This window comes from Tachysurus vachellii, chromosome 18, assembly GCF_030014155.1.
Source record: "Tachysurus vachellii isolate PV-2020 chromosome 18, HZAU_Pvac_v1, whole genome shotgun sequence".
NCBI lineage: Eukaryota > Metazoa > Chordata > Actinopteri > Siluriformes > Bagridae > Tachysurus > Tachysurus vachellii.
This window is the reverse complement of record NC_083477.1, coordinates 12,554,749-12,573,704: the sequence shown is the minus strand read 5'-3', so window position 1 is coordinate 12,573,704 and position 18,956 is coordinate 12,554,749. Positions and strand designations below refer to the sequence as shown.

At 36.8% G+C, this 18,956-nt stretch overlaps 1 protein-coding gene across 1 annotated transcript; it reads left to right on the top strand.

Moving 5' to 3' along the window:
- The first annotated feature begins 789 nt into the window (after positions 1-789).
- LOC132861316 (SEC14-like protein 1) lies at positions 790-18,239 on the top strand. Its single transcript, XM_060892782.1, has 15 exons — positions 790-937; positions 7,806-7,955; positions 9,239-9,370; positions 9,547-9,675; positions 11,392-11,584; positions 11,779-11,888; positions 12,755-12,944; positions 14,144-14,232; positions 14,333-14,403; positions 14,482-14,653; positions 16,119-16,253; positions 16,622-16,756; positions 17,043-17,288; positions 17,393-17,538; positions 17,904-18,239. Exons 1-15 carry the CDS (start codon positions 875-877, stop codon positions 18,007-18,009), a joined length of 2,067 nt encoding a protein of 688 aa, XP_060748765.1. The 5' UTR covers positions 790-874; the 3' UTR covers positions 18,010-18,239.
- Positions 18,240-18,956: the final 717 nt, after the last annotated feature.

Genomic DNA, 18,956 nt, shown 5'->3' with positions numbered 1-18,956 from the left:
AGTGGCTGGGTAGTTTTCCTGCACCAAGGAATTAAACCTGGCTGGCAGCAGTGCACAGACAGATACACACAGTGTTTCCCACTCACCCACAACCCTATTCTCTTCATTATAAAGCGAATTATACAAATATACTTCAGTTTAGATGAGTAATACAAACTTTCCAGTGTTATCTTGATTGTTGTGATTGTGATATGCATATGTGGTAGTGGTTATGGTCTTGGGCTACCAATCTGAAAGTTGTGAGTTTAATCCCAAGTCCACCAAACTGCCCCTGTTGGGCCCCTGAGCAAGGCCCTTAACCCTCAGTTGTATTAAAAAATTAATAATGAGATAATGTAAGTTGCTCTGGATAAGGATATTTGCCAAATGCTGGAAATATAAATTGAAAATGTCCTTAAAAATTATATTAAGGTTTTTTTTTATGGTATGTTTTAAAGGTACATAAGAAGGAAGGATTTTTGTTCCACCACTATAGTTAGTCAAACACTAACTACAACCGAGAAAGTAATGCCAAAGTGCTTTAGGTTTGATATTTGAGAAATTTCAAATCTGCAGTAAAATCTAAAAGTTTAGATAAGAAAATTCTAAACTAAATTACCGGTGTTTGCTTTCTTTTAATGAAATAAATCATTAATTCTAACTGTAGTGTATCCTTAAGTATTGTATTTTAAGAGTTTTAAAGGTTTTAAGAAAATTCAATTTCTTTCATCCCATCACATTAAATATTGGAATGGTCTGTTAAAGGCATTGCTTATGACATGACGAGTCATATGACATGGCTCAGCTGACTTACACAACACATGCAGATCAGCTGCGAGGACTACATTGCTGATTGTCTGCCTGTTAGTGCCTCAGTAGTGTTCACCAGTGGACCATGGTGCAGGAATATCAGTCACCGGTGCGGGTCTACAAACACCCCTTTGAACTTATAATGGCGGTAAGTGCAGTTTTGTATGATTATGTGTATGTGTTGATATGTGTGCAGGAAAAGTTTGCCTGAAATTTGCCTCTAAGTGTATGTACTGTATATACAACAGTGTATCAGGTGGAAGATAGCAGATAAATGAAAATTTAATGTGCTGTTTTTTTTCTAATTTATGTCACTCTTTGTCATTTGACCTTGTAGTTTGTAGTTCATCAGAACTGTTTGTAAAAGTCTTTCATTTCTCCCTCTGTAACTTTATGGTGCTACATTCAATGGCTTTTTATGGCTTCTCTTGGCCAAGTAAATGGACCGGATCCAATCTGAGTGAATATTTAACCTAAGCACCTCTAATATCTGCCATGCGAGAAGAGTTGAACTCTGCTCTGGGTTCAGCATAGAGCCTGTTGAAATGCATTTGGAACAAATCTTTTTTTCAGGAGTTTACAGTATAGACCAGTTAATATGCAGAAGACTCTTGGCAGACTCTTTGCAGACATCGAGAAATGGAAGGATGACGTGCATATGATGTAATCTAGAGTTATATACAGTATCAAAATATTCTAAATTCAGGATAATCTGTTAGGTAGCTTTTTTATACAGCCCCATAAAGTCCTATTTGTTAGGCAGAATCAGAACATTTGTCTTCAAAGCTCCCTTATTTAAGAGAAATTTTATTACTATGCAGCACTCTGTGTGTTTCTTGGCAAGGACATTATCACATTTCTTTTCACAGTGTGAGGGTTTAATGAAAGTTTAAAACCATGGTAGGTAGAATTATGTCTTTAATCCGGTCTCTACAGGGACGTTGTTAACCATGATAAAAGGCATTGTGTGTAATAAAAGAGTACAATTCCACAAATACCTTATAATAACTGAGTAGACAACAGAGATGCTTGGATATTTGAAATGACTTTTGTGTAAATTTATACCAGGCAAACTTTGAGTATTATACAGTATATAAACTTTATACTGTATTATACAGTATAATACAACCCTTTCACCACAAATTGACCAAGCGAGTCTCACTCACATCTAAATTTTCTTCACATCACCTACTTTGAATATGTAAATAAATACATATATTTTGGTCCCGGCATTGCAGGGTAAAATAGTTTAAAGTTTGACGGTGACAAAAATATTATTCACTAGTACTCAAATATTACACTCTTGAGTAATACACTGGTTGTGGTGAAGGCGAGTGCAAGTACAGACAAATTATTTTATACAGAACAGCAAAATAATGCAGAAAACAAAAACTATGAAAGAGGTTTTAGTGCAAACACAACAAATACAACAGCATCAAAAGCTTTACAAAGAAACCCACAGAAATCAGAACTTAAATGAGTGCCAATAAGGAGTAAAATGAAACCGGGTCAAGTGATCAGTGATGTGCGGCATAGTCATGTGACTCGCTTTGGTTGATGGGTTATTTATTTCAGCACCAGTTTCAGGCATAGACCATGACAGTTATTTTTTCAACAAAATTATCCAATGTTGTATTGTTTACACACTTGTACTTGAAGATACTCAGCAAAGTTGTCTGCTTTTCTGCATATACACAGGGATTAAGTGCTGAGCAATAACGTTGTTTCAAGCTGTAGTAGGAGTAAAGAATATTTAACCAGGATAAAACTTGTTGTGATAAAATTACTTGTAGAAGAATGATCTACCAAGAAGGCTGAAAAAGACATAATGATAATTAACAACACAAAATGACAAATTAATGAATAAATAAAACAAAATACAAACAAGCAAAAAAACAGTTATACAGTCGGGTATCACAGAAGCAACAAAATAGAATTAGTCAAAGTAATTTGTTATAAGAGGCATATATTCAACTAGTGAATGGCACAAATGAAGCTTTAAGTGCTTTTGAAAGTTGTTCCATGTTGTTGGGGCATTTAGTTTAAAACCCTTTTCCCCACAGTTTAGTCCCAACACATGGAACAGCAAAACACAAGGCTCCAAATTACTGATCAGCAGGTTGGGAGTTCAAGCCCCAATATTCCTCTGCCAAGCTGCCTCTTTTGGGCCCTTTGAGCAAGGCCCTTAACCCTTTCTTACTTATGGCTGATGCTACACCCTGACTTTCCAAAATGGGATATGTAAAAGAAAAGAATCCCACTGTGCTGTAATGCATATATGACAAATACAGGCTTCTTCTTCTTCTTCTTCTTCTTCTTCTTCAATTTGGATCAATATTAATTATTTCTTGATAAAAATTCATGAGCTTAAGCTAATCAAATACAATAAGCAAACCTTTATTTTATTTTCCTGTCTAACTTACACTGACATTGCTAATGTATAAGCCTGGTCATGCACAATGCATAATAAAAATGACTAGCATAAAGCCAGTATTTGACCCAGACCCTAGATTATTGACATCAAAGCCATTTCATTTGAGAAAATTCCCTTTTGGTGAGTAATACAGTTTAAAATGGACACTATTTAAAATAGTAATGAAGTTTTGGTTCATAAAGACCTTACTGTAAAAATGTTAGAGGTTTGACGTTACTGTGATGGTCTGTCAAACTTTTTAAGTACATTTAATCCAAAATGGAAGGTCAAACAAGTCAGTTTACACCAATAACACATCAACAATTGCTTTTAATTGTCTTTGTTAATCGCTTTTTCATTTCACACTTTGTTAATCGCTGTTTCAAGGTTCATTCTGAGTGCACAAACAGCTATAAACAAAAGAGAAATCAAATTACTATTTACAGACTATATATTTTTTTTAAATGATCAAATATATAAGAATAATGCTTTTGCTGTTTCATTAGCAATCAGGTAACACAGATGAACAGCTGCATCACTGAGGTCTCGGCTACGATCATCAACTGACTGCTGTTTCTTCAACCCCAGCAGCAAAATTGCAAATTGTTGTATTTTTCAGCATGAGGAGTCTGATAATGGTGCTAGACATTCTTTCAGCATCGCTCTGGGCTTTTAAACACAACAAATTAAACACACTAGCTTTCCTCTTATCTCGGTGTAGGAACTGGGACATTTTTCTTAGAAAACTTGACATTCTCTGTCCACTTTAGTTATCCTTTGGAAATAGACATGGTAAGAGCATCCAGTTTTTAGCTTGCCACTGGAGATTTAAAAATTCTCAAATTTTGTCATTTGCCATATCCATGTCTGAGTTTGTTGTTCTATTTTGTTCTAGAGTTGTGTCCCAAACGATGTTATACACACTATGTACAAGTGTGTATTCAAAGGCTTGTATCATCTCAAATCGTTTGCAAATGACGTTAAACCGCTAGCTTTAGCAGAATACAGTGAATTTCTGTATATGTTCTTGAAAAAACTCACACAATGTGAGCAATGCATTTATAAGATGTTTTGTCCACCGGAGTGTCATTGGTCATCTAGAAAATAGTTTTTATCCAAAATCAGAGCCAGGTAACCCCATCCCTCGTCAACTGTGCATGAAGTGTCCAACATTACACACGTACCTGGAGTGTACTTCTTCTTGTCAGATTTTTCAGTATGGAGACACTACTCACACTTTTCATACTACAAAATGCCGTAGACTAGTGAATGGGTATGCCATTTGGGATACGCCTTAGGTCTTTTTTTTTGTTTTAGATATTTTCCAACCATTTATGACAATTTTTTATGACAAATATTTGACATCTCTGGTCTACGAGCTCTTTAAACACTGCTATATTTAGACCAGGGGTCGGCAACCCGCGGCTCTGGAGCCGCAAGTGGCTCTTTCGTCCCTCTGCTGCGGCACCCTGTAGATTTGGAAAATAAAATTTATTTTATTTTAGTTAGTTAGTTTTTAAAAAAAATGTAATTCTAAAGTCTAAGATTATGATGCTCTTGTAACATTAAAATAAACCGTGTTTAATTTTTTTGTTGCTCAAAATATGCGTCATAACTGCTGACTCGCGAAATACGACACATTTTTGGTTTGCTGCAGCGGGCAAGTTAAAATTTTGATGTCATGAATATGAGGAGGATTCAATTAGTCATTGAAAATTTTATTTGAAAGTAACCTTCAACCCAGCGTCTTTTTTGTTAAGGTTAGTTTAAACTGTTCAAAATATTTTTTGTTTGCCGGCAGGAATAAAGTTTCGTTTACTCCATAGCAGTTCATTGATTTCATAAATGCAACACACTACAGGTTTTTGTATACTTTCCATAAAGGTAAAAAACAATATATGCAGTGTTTTCTTTATTTAAGATGTCAAAAGGGTTTTGTGACTCCCTGTGTTTTTTTTTTCCGTGGGAAACGGGTCCAAATGGCTCTTTGAGTGTTTAAGGTTGCCGACCCCTGATTTAGACCATTCTTCAAACCACTTTTGAGTTTGGTCAGATTTGGCAGGAAATGCGACATATGTAAAACACTTCTGTCAAAATCAGTGGCTCCGAATGACATTCTCTACCTCTTTCTTGTCTGTTTCAGTATGAAATATAGCACCACATACAGTAGGATCAAATAATGGCTCATTAGCTGTTTTGAAGCACATTATTAATGATCCTAGTGTAATAAAATATTACCAAAGTTCTACATAGCACATTTACTAGAAGTTTTACAGTACATTATATTACATTACACTACAAATGAGCAATCTCAGAGAAAATATCAAGCAATAGAAACAATAAAATGTATTCTTCAGTAAGTCGGGGGGTGTTTGGAGCTCCAGCTGGTAGATTCTGTCCAAGCTGATAAGAACATGTCCATTTGATTGTTCTCTTCACACCACACTGCACAGCAGGCTGTTTCGCAAAATATCTCAAACAACTGCCTTCTTCCTCAGTGTGCTGTCTGTATTTACTGGCACTTCGTGTGGTTATGAAATCAGCTCTTTATTGTATTACCATATTTGCTATTACTTGTCTAGTATTGTTTCCTGTACCGTATAATTAATTTTTTTTTCAATGACATCAGAGACATTGTGACAGTTTCAGCTCAGCATACTCCAGCAGTGTTTACTTCAAGAAACTTTTCATAGCAACTGTGATTCGAAGCACAGTGTTGTCCATCTTGACAAGCATTAGTGTTCTGTATATTGACTGCAGCTAAATTGATGACCGTGGCTGTTAGGTGACCACTTGGAAATAAGCTGATGATGATTTTTTTTTTGGTTGGATTGTACAGTATAAATATATAATGGTTGTTCAGATTCACATAAGGTCTTGTTAGATAAAGTCAGCACACTCCAATGTCACTAGACCTTAAATCAAACCATAGACCTGATGCTGAGTTTGTGTCTCAAGGGGCAGAGATTTTCAAATCGTGCCATATAAATTCTCTTTACAGAGTGCCTGCGTCTGTATGAGTCAGCTAAGTTCTGCATCTAGGAAATTTATGTGTTTACACTTCTAAACTAACCCGCCCCACCCCCCGAGCACTGAGATAGCTGCTCTAATGGGAAGGGAAAAGCTACTGCTATAGAGAATATCTATGGAATAGAAACCAGAAGACAAACACATACTTAATAAACCTTACAGATTCTGATAGATTCTGGTAGTGTTAATGTTACTGGTGTTAATATCCATGGCACTATTAATACTGGTGTCATATGCCATTAGAATCATAATTCGTATTACTTCCAGGGGCGGTAGCATTAAAGAGATATAAATAATTAATTAAAGCTCAAACCAAGGCACCAGTGAATATTCTGATTGGTCGGAAGGCACTCATTAATTTCCTATGAGAGTATGACTGTGGCTTTTGTGTCTGCCACATAACAAATCACAGGTTTATATTACTGCTGTCTTTGTAATACTTTATCGTTTGTATAGTAAATATGTGTCTATAGTGGATGCTTATATATACAGATAAAAAAATAAGGGGAAATACAGAGAGAATGTTGATAGAATGGCTGTTTTTAGCTGTTTCCTAGACTTCCTACAGCACTCAGTGTCACTATAAATGGAGGAAAGTACAATGTGTGATTCTTTAATAGTTAAAAAATAGGTTAATGTTAGCAAATTGTTGTGGTATAAGAGGAATAAAACACCTTGTACATGCTGTATCACCAACACAGAGTTGATTTAGACAAGAATTTTTATAACCTATTAAAATACAGATTGTATCCTTATACATCACTTATATTTTTTGCAAACCCTTTCTGTCTATACTAAAACTTTTCACAATATTGCACACACTGTGAACACTGTGAAAATTGTTTCAGCACAGAGTGTGTGTCTATGAGACATGGGGGTGGAATAGCTACCCAGTCATGCAAAATGACTCAAAACGCCTCACTGATTGATCAGAATGCATAGAGTCTGACCTTCCAAAAGGGTCAAGAGAGTTACAGTGTAGTCCTTTGGGGAAAAAAACAACAATTGCTGCAGTCTAAAAACAGAATTTTGTCAAGTAAGATAGGGGTCATTAGGGTCAGAGCAGAAGAAAGAGCGTATTGTGTATGTCTCATGTATATCTGCAGGTGGCCTACAAAGCGTGACTCTGCTGTTTAATGAAAGCCTTGGGGTAAATATTGACAGAGAGACAGCATGAGTGAATGGCTTATTCATTTAAGCTGTAAAGTCAGCTAGAGGAAATAACACCTTAGAATATCACATGTTCAAACTTTAAAGTGAATTCAGTTATTAAAAGACCAAAACAGACAAATCAATCAACCAACCAATCAATCAATCAATCAATCAATCAATCAATTTTGGTATTAATGTTTAATGCATATTTAGATTTTTTTTTTTTAATATTCGGTAGTATATATATATATATATATATATATATATATATATATATATATATATATATATATATATATATATATATTTATATACTTGTTGTCCTTGAACATAATTACAAATACATACAGTATGAAATGACACCAGGTTATGAAGAACATTTCAGTATCTACATGTCATGTGCCTGCATGTCTTCTCACAGGCCTATGAGCGAAGATTTCCAACCTGTCCCCTCATCCCAATTTTTGTGCACAGCGACATCATCAGTGAAAGTCAGAGCGAAGACGGAGCAACTCATGTAATCGAGCGAAGGTGTGCTCTTGACGTGGATGCCCCTCGACTGTTGAAGAAGGTAAATCTGTTCCAAAAATCACAGCCTCCATAAGCAACAGCCCAACATGAAATAATTGGTTTATTTAAATTTAGTCCACTATCATGAACATCGTCTACATTTTATTCATAATGAAATAATAATAATGATAATAATAAAAACACACCCACCATGTAGCAAATCAACACAAAAACCTAGAGGTTACAACAGGAATTCTCAGATATTTCATAGCTGGGTGTCACAACAGACACTGAGACAGATGCAGCTGCAACTGAGGCGGTTTTAATGACACAACAACAACAAATCCAAATCGATTCAAACACAAGGTCAGTATAAGCAGAACAGGGCAAAAGACTATAATCACGAACCGGAAACGAGATCAAACCTGGGCAGGCAAAGAATACCAGAGTGAAACGGCTTGGTTTGAAACATCAACAGGAATGAAACCCTGTGCATGTATTTAACGAGTAGCGTAAGAATGACAGTCTATTTTCAGTTGTGGGAAAGGGAAGAAAAAACAAATGAATTTTTTTTGATCATCCACTTGCGTGCTCTTATACACAGTGGTGTGTCAGTTCTCTCACTCTTTCAGTTAAGAGAACACTATCACTCTGCTCTATATTATTTATTTATTTATATAGTATTTGATTAGTTATGTAGTTGATTAATACTAAGCCTACTCCTAGCTTAACATCAGTGAAGGAAGAAATATTTGGCCTGTTCGTTTTTTAGTTTTTTGACATTAGGTCTCATTTTTGTAACAAAACTCTCAGGTATGCCTATTTTTGTAGGTCCTCAACATTCGATAGCTGCAGTTTTATTCTTGATATATTTGTTGTAAAATATATCTTGTGTTGCACTTTATCGTTAGTGATCCCGGTAACCTGGGGTCGTCGTGTGTTTCGGGTCTTTCAACATCACACACACTCACCTCGGAGACTGAGCTCAGGGTGATCAAGCCCTGATTGCTTTCCACATATTATATTCTACAGATTACCCTGTTTATCTCTCAGCCCTGCTAAAATGTCTAATGCATCCAGAACCATGTAGGTCATCCCATCTATAGCAAGCACCGTTTGGTCTGTTAATGCCTTAATCCACAATTACTGATTTTGTGACTTACTCTATGAGTAAATTCAATATTTATTATTTATTCCTTTGTATTCTTTGTCTGGTTTTGTATTTTATTGTATTTTATTGTTGAGTTGTAGACACTTTGAGCTAAACTGACTTCCAAACAAATTTCATCAGCACTATTACATGGCAATAAGCAGTCCTAAATATGAAATCCTCAATACCTTTAGATAGCCGGAGTCGACTACCTGTACTTTGTGCAGAAAAACACACTGGATCGGCGACAGAGGAGTCTGCATATAGAGACCTACAATGAATCCTTTTGCACCAGGGTGATTGTTAAAGAGCACTGCTGCTACAGGGTCAGAAACACACACTACACTAGTTAAATGACATCAAATCAATGATGAGACATTTTACTATGATAAATATTGAAGAAAGCCCCAAATTTAGCTTTAATAAATCATTTGGGAGTTTGTTAGTACTATTAATACTAATAACTTACATCATCTGGCCACGTCCAATAATCTCTCCACAGGTGCATCCAGAAAATGAAGACTGGACATGTTTTGAGCAGTCAGCCAATATGGACATAAAGTCTTTCTTTGGATTTGAGGGTACAGCAGAGAAGATTGCTATGAGGCAATATGCTTCTAGTATTAATAAGGTGTGTGTATGTGTGTTTTTGTGTGTGTGTTTATATATCTTGGTGGGAAAATAGATATACCTGACAATTTTGTTTAAAAAAGCTCCCATAGCATCCTGTGTTGGTTATGAGTGACACACAAATGATTAGCTGAAGGTTGTCTGATGCGATGCTCAGCCATAACATTTACAAAGCAGTTCCCGAACACTGCTCTGTAAGCCATCCTTTCAAGTAAAGGCAAATGAGAAAAGTCTGTAATGTGAGGTGTTTTTCAGTTTGCTGTCTATATCCATGTACAAACCTGATCCCAAAAATTTGGGACACTGTTCAAATTGTGAATAAAAAACAGAATGCAATGATGTGGAAGTTTCAAATTTCAATATTTAGAATACAACATAGATGATATATCAAATGTTTAAACTGAGAGAATGTATCATTTTAAGGGAAAAATAAGTTGATTTTAAATTTCATGGCATCAACACATCTCAAAAAAGTTGGGACAAGGCCATGTTTAACACTGTGTGGCATCCTGTCTTCTTTTTATAAGTCTGCAAATGTCTGGGGACTGATAGGAATGTTGTCCCATTCTTGTCTAATACAGGCTTCTAGTTGCTCAGCTGTCTCAGGTCTTTGTCGCATCTTCCTCTATATGTTTTCTATGGGTTAAAGAAAACATCTTTCACCCATCTTTCACTGTATGTGGTCTGGCATTGTCATGTTGGAAAATGCAAGGTCTTCCCTGAAAGAGACGACGTCTGGATGGGAGCATATGTTGTCCTAGAACTTGGATATACCTTTCAGCATTGATGGTGCCTTTCCAGATGTGTAAGCTGCCCATGCCACACACACTCATGCAACCCCTTACCATCAGAGATGCAGGCTTCTGAACTGAGCGCTGATAACAACATGGGTTGTCCTTGTCCTCTTTAGTCCGGATGACATGGCGTCCCAGTTTTCCAAAAAGAACTTTAAATTTTGATTCGTCTGACCACAGAACAGTTTTCCACTTTGCCACAGTCCATTTTAAATGAGCCTTGGCCCAGAGAAAATGGCTGCGCTTCTGGATCATGTTTAGATATGGCTTCTTTTTTGACCTATAGACTTTTAGCCGGTAATGGCGAATGGCCCGAACATCACAGGCATCCAGTATGGTTTTCCGGCCTTGACCCTTACGCACAGAGATTGTTCCAGATTCTCTGAATCTTTGGATGATATTATGCACTGTAGATGATGATAACTTCAAACTCTTTGCAATTTTTCTCTGAGAAACTCCTTTCTGATATTGCTCCACTATGTTTCGCCGCAGCATTGGGGGAATTGGTGATCCTCTGCCCATCTTGTCACTGAGAGACACTGCCACACTGAGACGCTCTGTTTATACCCAATCGTGTTGCCAATTAACTTAATAATTTGCAAATTGGTCCTCCAGCTGTTCCTTATATGTACATTTAACTTTTCCGGCCTCTTATTGCTACCTGTCCCAACTTTATTGGAATGTGTAGCTCTCATGAAATCCAAAATGAGCCAATATTTGGCATGGCAATTCAAAATGTCTCACTTTCAACATTTGATATGTTATCTATATTCTATTGTGAATAAAATATAAGTTTATGAGATTTGTAAATTATTGCATTCCTTTTTTATTCACAAATTGTACAGTGTCCCAAATATTTTGGAATCGGGTTTGTACAATTAAAGATGTACAGAAATTCTGCTTTGTCTCATCTAATTCTGTAGGGCAAGGAGATTATTGAATATTACCTCCGAGAGCTAGAGTCAGAGGGTATAACTAATATACCTCGCTGGACTCCTGCTTTCAGTATCACAGCATCAAGCAAGCTAACAGTCAACTCAGCTACCAACAGCAGCAAAGAAGACCATGATGGAGTCCACAGTAACCTTACAGAGACCATGCCTGCTTCTGTAGAAGGTAGAGAATCAGTGCATACCATATTTTTTATTTGTTGAACATAGATCAGTAAGTATTATATTTTTATATTTCACTTCATTTGACCAAATAGGCATGACAATAATAAAACCATCTGTATAAACTGTAACAGCTGTCAGAAAACACGTGTATTATAGTTATAATTAATGTCAGGCTTTGCATTGTGACTGCTGCAGATAAGTTACATGCAGATTACATTAGACACTATCTAGGAGAGCTGAGCCCTCTGAATGAGAGTTGCTTCATCCGCCTACGGCAGTGGCTGAAGGAGACACACAAGGGAAAGGTAAGAAAAGATGACACACTCACAAAGCTGCTTATTAAGTATAATAAATGCCCAGAAAAGAAATATATTCTACAAAATACATATGGTGGACACAAGATAAGCATTATAACATTAACATCATTTCAAAACACTAACCTCACTAGGCAGAGCTTCATAAACATTTTCTTGACCAGAATCTGTTTTAATAAAATGGAAGGAACCAGATTTAAGTAGTGCCAAGTCAATTCATATCTAGCTTGTATTAAAATCTCTTCTTGGCTAAGGGTAGGGAGTTGTGTTGGGATGATCCACCTGGGATGAGTAAAAATTTGGGATGAATAGGGAGGGTACTGGACTGGGGTTAGTGAGTAAAAACTGAACCTGTGAGGGAATGGTTGGGATGAATGGGTGTGGAATAATTTGAGAGGTAAAAAGGCAGTTGATTGGGATGAGTGTAGAGATATGTGTGGGAAAGAATGAGGAATGAAATGGATCCCATAGGCAAGGAGATTAGGATGAATAGAATTAAATGAGTCGGTATGTAGAGGGAAGCTAAATCGATGAATGGTGTATTGGGATGAGTGGAAAGCGATGGAATGTATGAGGGAGCTGTCGATCTATATTTCCATCTCAACCGATCCATCACACGTCCGATCCCTCTTTATTCACCTGAATCCTCTCCTTTTATTCATCTCATCCCCTTACCGCAGTCAAGTAGGTTGGTTGAGTAGTGCAGTTCCAGGGGCTGTGTGATGGGTTACCTCCGTTTTAATAATTTATTGTTTTTCATTCTAAATGGAAAATCAATTTTCTTATAGGTTGTATCCTCATTGTATTAAATGTGGATTTAGACTTATATTGTTCTTCCCTATGTCCATCTGTCACAGCTTCCTAAAGACCAACATGTGCTGCGGTTTCTGCGCTCACGGGACTTTAATGTAGAGAAAGCTCGAGAGGCATTGTGCCATACACTCTCTTGGAGGAAGCAGCACCAGGTGGACTTCCTGTTGGACTCATGGAAGTGTCCACAACTGTTGCATGACTACTACACAGGGGGATGGCACTATCATGACAAAGGCACGGAGGCCAATGACCTTGTGGATGATATGATACAGTATTTAAACAAATCAATATATATTTGTTTTTTAAAGAGAAGAAAAAAAGGAGTTAGAAATTATCCATTATCTAAAATTTATCTCCAAAGGAGGCAAAGTTTTAGAAGTACCAGCCATTCAAATTAATTAATCTTATGTGTAAATCAGTGTGTGCTAGATGAGAATGCAAAGCAAATTCTAAAACAAAGACAAATCAGCTGACTGGCATCTATCATTCATTCCTCAAAAACTATAGTCTTTAACTATAATTGATCATTTTTCTCCCCTATATAGTAACACTTTTTACTATTTCACTCCCATTTGTTCACATTTTCACACTCTCTGATTGGCAGTAGCTCCTGTCTGACACCATGCTGGCTTACATGTTCAGTGCCCAAACAGGAGATTGATGATGGTTGGCATGCCCGGACTACTGTATAAAATATGACTAGAAGTTTCCTGTCAAGTCAATTTAGTAAATTAAAAAGGGCTGAATTAAATACAATTACATAATGTAGTAACACACCCTTTCTCTCTTTTTGCCATTTTTGTATTTGGAAATCTACCAATTCCTGCCCACTAGCTAGCCGAACCTTATCACATGACAGCACATGTACAGTAAGTGCTAGCCTTGCATCTGTTTCCTATGAGAAATATTTTTTGCTTCTCATGCTACATTACAGGACAGCTGAACTCACCTGGAAAAAACAATTACTGTACGTCCCTCTTCTGCATACATGAGCTTACACACAGCCAAGCCTGATTATTACTCTGATTGACAGGATAGAGAATAAGCCAGTATGTGATCCAGAGCATGTATATCAAATTTTGCCACTAAGACTATTCACACAACCTCTAATGCCACGTTGGCTCTAATTATAACTCCCTCCAAGAATATGAACAACATAAGGAACAAAAGAGCCAAACAATATTTTATACACATATTGTACATATTCAAGTCATTTTCACTACTAAATTCATAGACTGTATCTGTTTGTGGTCCTACGCATAGTGTAGCGTCTAGTGGAAATTACCAGCCTGAACCACATAACTACAAATGAGCGAAAACATAAATCAGCCATTGAAAGTAAAAGTCTAATAAACTACAAGTAAATGTATAGAAAACTTATTTTGTACAGAACAAAGAGTAATTATTGTTTCTGTTTATATGTTATATGTTAGGTGGCCTGCCTCTCTACATCTTACGGCTTGGACAAATGGACACCAAAGGACTTGTCCGGGCTTTAGGGGAAGAATCTCTTCTTCGACATGTAAATAGTGCAGTATTAAACATACAGTCATTTGGGCATGAATAAGGTGCAGCCATGCTAACTTATCTACTTCTACTCACTTTTTTTCTTCCTTCATCAGGTGCTATCTATCAATGAGGAAGGTCTCAAGCGCTGTGAGGAGAACACAATCATCTTTGGCAGACCCATTAGGTAGGATTAGTATATGACCCTGGGCTATATACACTATGCTTCTGCCTATTTTTAATGCATTGGCTTGTGCATGTGTAGTTGCTGGTCCTGTCTAGTGGATCTGGAGGGGCTGACAATGAGGCATCTGTGGAGGCCAGGAATTAAAGCTTTGCTGAGGATTATAGAGGTGGTGGAGGCCAACTACCCTGAGACACTGGGTCGGCTGCTTATACTGAGAGCCCCCCGTGTCTTTCCTGTGCTCTGGACATTGGTAATAACATGTATGGTTACATATCAAATTACAGTCAACTGTAACATTTTTTACTGATATTTTGTACACTGAACTCCATGCATAACTTTTAATATAAAGGTTTTGATTTAATATAATATAATCTACATGTATATTCTACATATTCTACTATGAGACATACTGTATTCTCCTCCAATAATATAAGCACATAAAATTTATGAAAGTAGCTGCGAAAGAGGCATTTTAGCATTATATCATAAACAAGGGGACCAGTACACATTGATGCTATATCAAGTGTAGGACGTAAAAAGTGCAAAAATTTGAAAGTAACCTGATTTCAAAAAGTGGGGTGCAGTGGAAATTTGCTAGTCAGATTGCTACTTCACAGCTCAAGGATACCCAGCAGATTGATCCTGAGCTGGGGATACTGTCTGTGCTGAGTTTCATTGTCCCTCTGTTTATGTGGACGTCTGCTGGGATCTCTGGTTTCCTACCATGGAACTGCTGTGAGGAAATATGATGGACTGGAAGTTACTGAATATAAATAAACTCAAGAGATTCTGAAATGATTAACAACAAAACAAAACCGATTAATAAATGTGCAAACTTGCTGATTAATGTTACTATTATGTATACTATATGTGCAATATATGTATATTGTTATGTATATTCTGACAGCAGGCAGTATGAATTAGTAGTCATCAGTTTGTTTAGCCATATTTACCATAACAATCATTACATAGTTAGTTTTTCACATGTACACAGGACTAGATAACTGCTACTAAATTAGCTACTAGCTAGCTTTGTCCTGGGTGCATGTGATTAACTAACTAACTAGCTAATGGGCTGCGGTGGCCTAGTAGTTACAGTGCTGGACTATAGATTGGATGTCTACGAGTTTAAATCCCAGGTCTACCAAACTACCACTGCTGTGCCCCTGATCAATGCCCTTAAGCCTCAGTTGTATAAAATGAGATAAAAAATGAGATAAAAAAAAGTTACTCTGTGTAAGGGCGTATGCCAAATAATGTAAATGTAATGATTGTAATAGTATATTTTGATATAGTTTGGTTAAATAAACTGCAAATGATTGCTTAAATGACTTAAATCCTAATTATATCTACTGGGGAAAAATGCTAGCTAGTTAACAGAAAATGACCAAGTTAGTTAGTTATTTGGGATGTCACGATGATATGGAACAAATTTATTAGCTTATTCCTATGTATTTAAAAAACCTAGCTGTATAACAATCATAGTATTTTAGGGGTTTTTAAAATAAAAAAAATCCAACCTACTGTCTATACATACGGACACTGTTTCCTCTTATTCTGACTGCCACAAAATGTCATCACACATTGATTCATCAGCACTAAAATGTCATGTGTTAAATCAGGTGTTTTTACAATCTCTGTAGCCACGGATAATTAAATGTCATGTTTGTGCACAAGAACCTTCTGTGTTATTGACCTCATAATCCATCCTCTAGATCAGCCCATTCATTGACGAGAACACTCGCAAGAAATTCCTCATCTACGCTGGGAATGACTATCAGGATTCAGGAGGATTGGTGGATTACATAGACAAAGAGATCATCCCTGACTTTCTTGGAGGAGATTGTCCGGTGAGTTCAGTGGCCACTCATTGGGGTTTAATTAAGAGTGGGGAACTAATGGAGTTATCAAGTTAGTTTTTGTACCAGTCTTTGTATAACCTATATGGAGAAGCCGATCAGATTTATTCAGGAATCGAGATTAAATTTGTCACATAAACACTACACAACTTTCAGTGAGGACCTACTTCTCCTGAGACTCTTCATATGATTGACTGAATTTAACCCATATATCCAGTACACCGCTGTTTCATTCCACTGAGGGAATGGAGATTGACTTCAGTTAGTGAATTGAATTGTAAAAAGCATGTGCTCGGAAATGAAAGGGAGTCAGGAAGGCTGATCTGATCTGAATTTTCCATCTGTGCTCCATGTTGCAGTGTGATGTTCCTGAGGGTGGCCTGGTTCCCAAATCACTGTATCGCACTGCAGAGGAGCTGGAAAATGAGGAGATCAAACTCTGGACTGAAACTATCTACAAAACTGCAAGTGTCTTTAAAGGAGCTCCACATGAGGTATTTCAGAGCTCTTGATGCAGTTTATCTGGCAACCTAAACTCCTTGGCTCACCACAAAGTATATAAAATGTCATTGTGAGTAGTGCCATCTGCTGGTGATCTTAGTAGAATGCAGTAAATCCAAACGCTCTCAACATAAGAGGGTTGATGACTGTTTTCATAACCTTAGTTAAGGGATTTAAAGAGGAAGAGGAAACATGATAATTATTTTTCTCCAATATTCAATTTTCTCCATATTCAATTTCGAATCCGTATATTTCTGTGTTCCCCTTTTTCATTGACAGGTGCTGATTGAAATCACAGAAGCATCATCAGTTATCACATGGGACTTTGACGTTTGTAAAGGTGATTCTGTTTTCAACATCTATCACTCAAGAAAAGCTTCACAAACCCAAAAGAAAGATACTCTGACGAATCTGACTGGACCTGGAGGCAACAACGTGCAAGTGATTGACAAGTCATGGATACTGGGAACGGACTACAGCTTGGTGGAAGCGGCTCTAACTTGTAGAGAGGGCGAGAGCATACAGGTTAAATGCCACATGCTAAGATAATTTTTAACATCAAGTCATTGCTTTAATAAATTTCTCTGATCTCTATTCCTGAATTATTGTCCCTGTGTGTCTTTCTCTAGGGCTCACATGTAACACGTTGGCCTGGTTTCTACATCCTGCAGTGGCGCTTCCACAGCTCAGCATCCAGCTTATCCTCACTTCAAGTCTCCACACAGAAGTGTCGGGTGATGTACTACACCGAAGTGCTGCAGTCTGCTGACTTCAGGTTTGCTTCATATGATTTTACGAGTTAACTCATGCAGTTTTTTTTTTTGTTGTTGTTGTTTACAGTAAAAAAGTAAATGACTGCAATGCAAAGGATGTGCTAATCCTTGGCTTAAAGATTTGAATTAAACTTTAAACGAAAGTCTAATTAAGGACACATTATTGAATGAAAAAATGAGTAGAATATACATTTGTGTTATATACCATTTGTGATATATATATATATATATATATATATATATATATATATATATATATATATATATATATATATATATATAATATAATATATATTTTATGTATATGAGAGAGTGTATATATTTATTTGTTTGTTTGTTGTTTTTTTTTTATTTCATCATGTCTTAGGGGTTCTATGACAAGTCTGGAGTCCAGCCATAGTGGCTTCTCTCAGCTGAGCAGCACTACCACCTCTTCTGGCCAATCACATTCCAGCTCAGTTGCTTCGCGGTAGAAAATAAGACACAAAAAAAACTGAGATTGTTTGATACAAAATCCTGTAGAAATTGTTACACAGAATTTTGTGCTGTTGTTACTTAAATTATGTTGTTTGAGTCATTTCACATTTCTTCTCATTTATTTTTCTAATATACAGTTGTGTGAAAAAGTGTTTTGCCCCCTTCCTGATTTTTAACCTTTTTGCAAGTTTGTCACACTTTCAGATCATCAAACAAATTTAAATATTCGTCAAAGATAACAAGTAAACACAACATGCAGTTTTTAAATGAAGGTTTTTATTATTAAGGCAAAACAAAATGTGAAAAAGTGTTTGCCCCCTAAACTTAATAACTGGTTGGGCCACCCTTAGCAGCAAGAACTGCAATCAAGCATTTGCGATAACTTGTAATGAATCTGTTACAGCGCTGTAGAGGAATTTTGGTCCACTCATCTTTGCAGAATTGTTATAATTCAGCCACACTGCAGGGTTTTTGATCATGAACCGCATTTTTAAGGTCATGCCACAACATCTCAATGGGATTCAGGTCAGGATTCAGAGGTGGAATTGCTGGTGTTTTATGGATTATTTTCCGTTCACAGAACCCAAGTTCACTTTAGCTTCAGGTCACGAACAGATAGCCGCACATTGTCCCTCAGGATTTTTTGGTAGACAGCAGAGTTCATGGTCTTCCAGGTCCTGAAGCAGCAAAAACAGCCCCAGACCATCACACTTCCACCACCATATTTTACTTTTGGTATGATCTTTTTCTGATATGCAGTTATTTTTTGTAATGGGACATATGCCTTCCAAAAAGTTCAGTTTTTGTCTCATCGGTCCACAAAGAATTTTCCCAAAAGTCTTGGGGATCATCAAGATGTTTTCTGGCAAATCTGAGACGAGCCTTTATTTTCTTTTTGCTCAGCAGTGGTTTTCAACTTGGAACTCTGCCATGCAGGCTATTT

What these genes read in the sequence shown, in the direction of transcription:
- LOC132861316 (XM_060892782.1), top strand. Translation starts at nt 875, where the DNA reads ATGGTGCAGGAATATCAGTCACCGGTGCGGGTCTACAAACACCCCTTT. An exon ending in ATGCTTCTAGTATTAATAAG is followed by an intron (nt 9,676 to 11,391) that starts GTGTGTGTATGT and finishes CTAATTCTGTAG; the next exon opens with GGCAAGGAGATTATTGAATA. An exon ending in TTAAAGGAGCTCCACATGAG is followed by an intron (nt 16,757 to 17,042) that starts GTATTTCAGAGC and finishes TTTCATTGACAG; the next exon opens with GTGCTGATTGAAATCACAGA.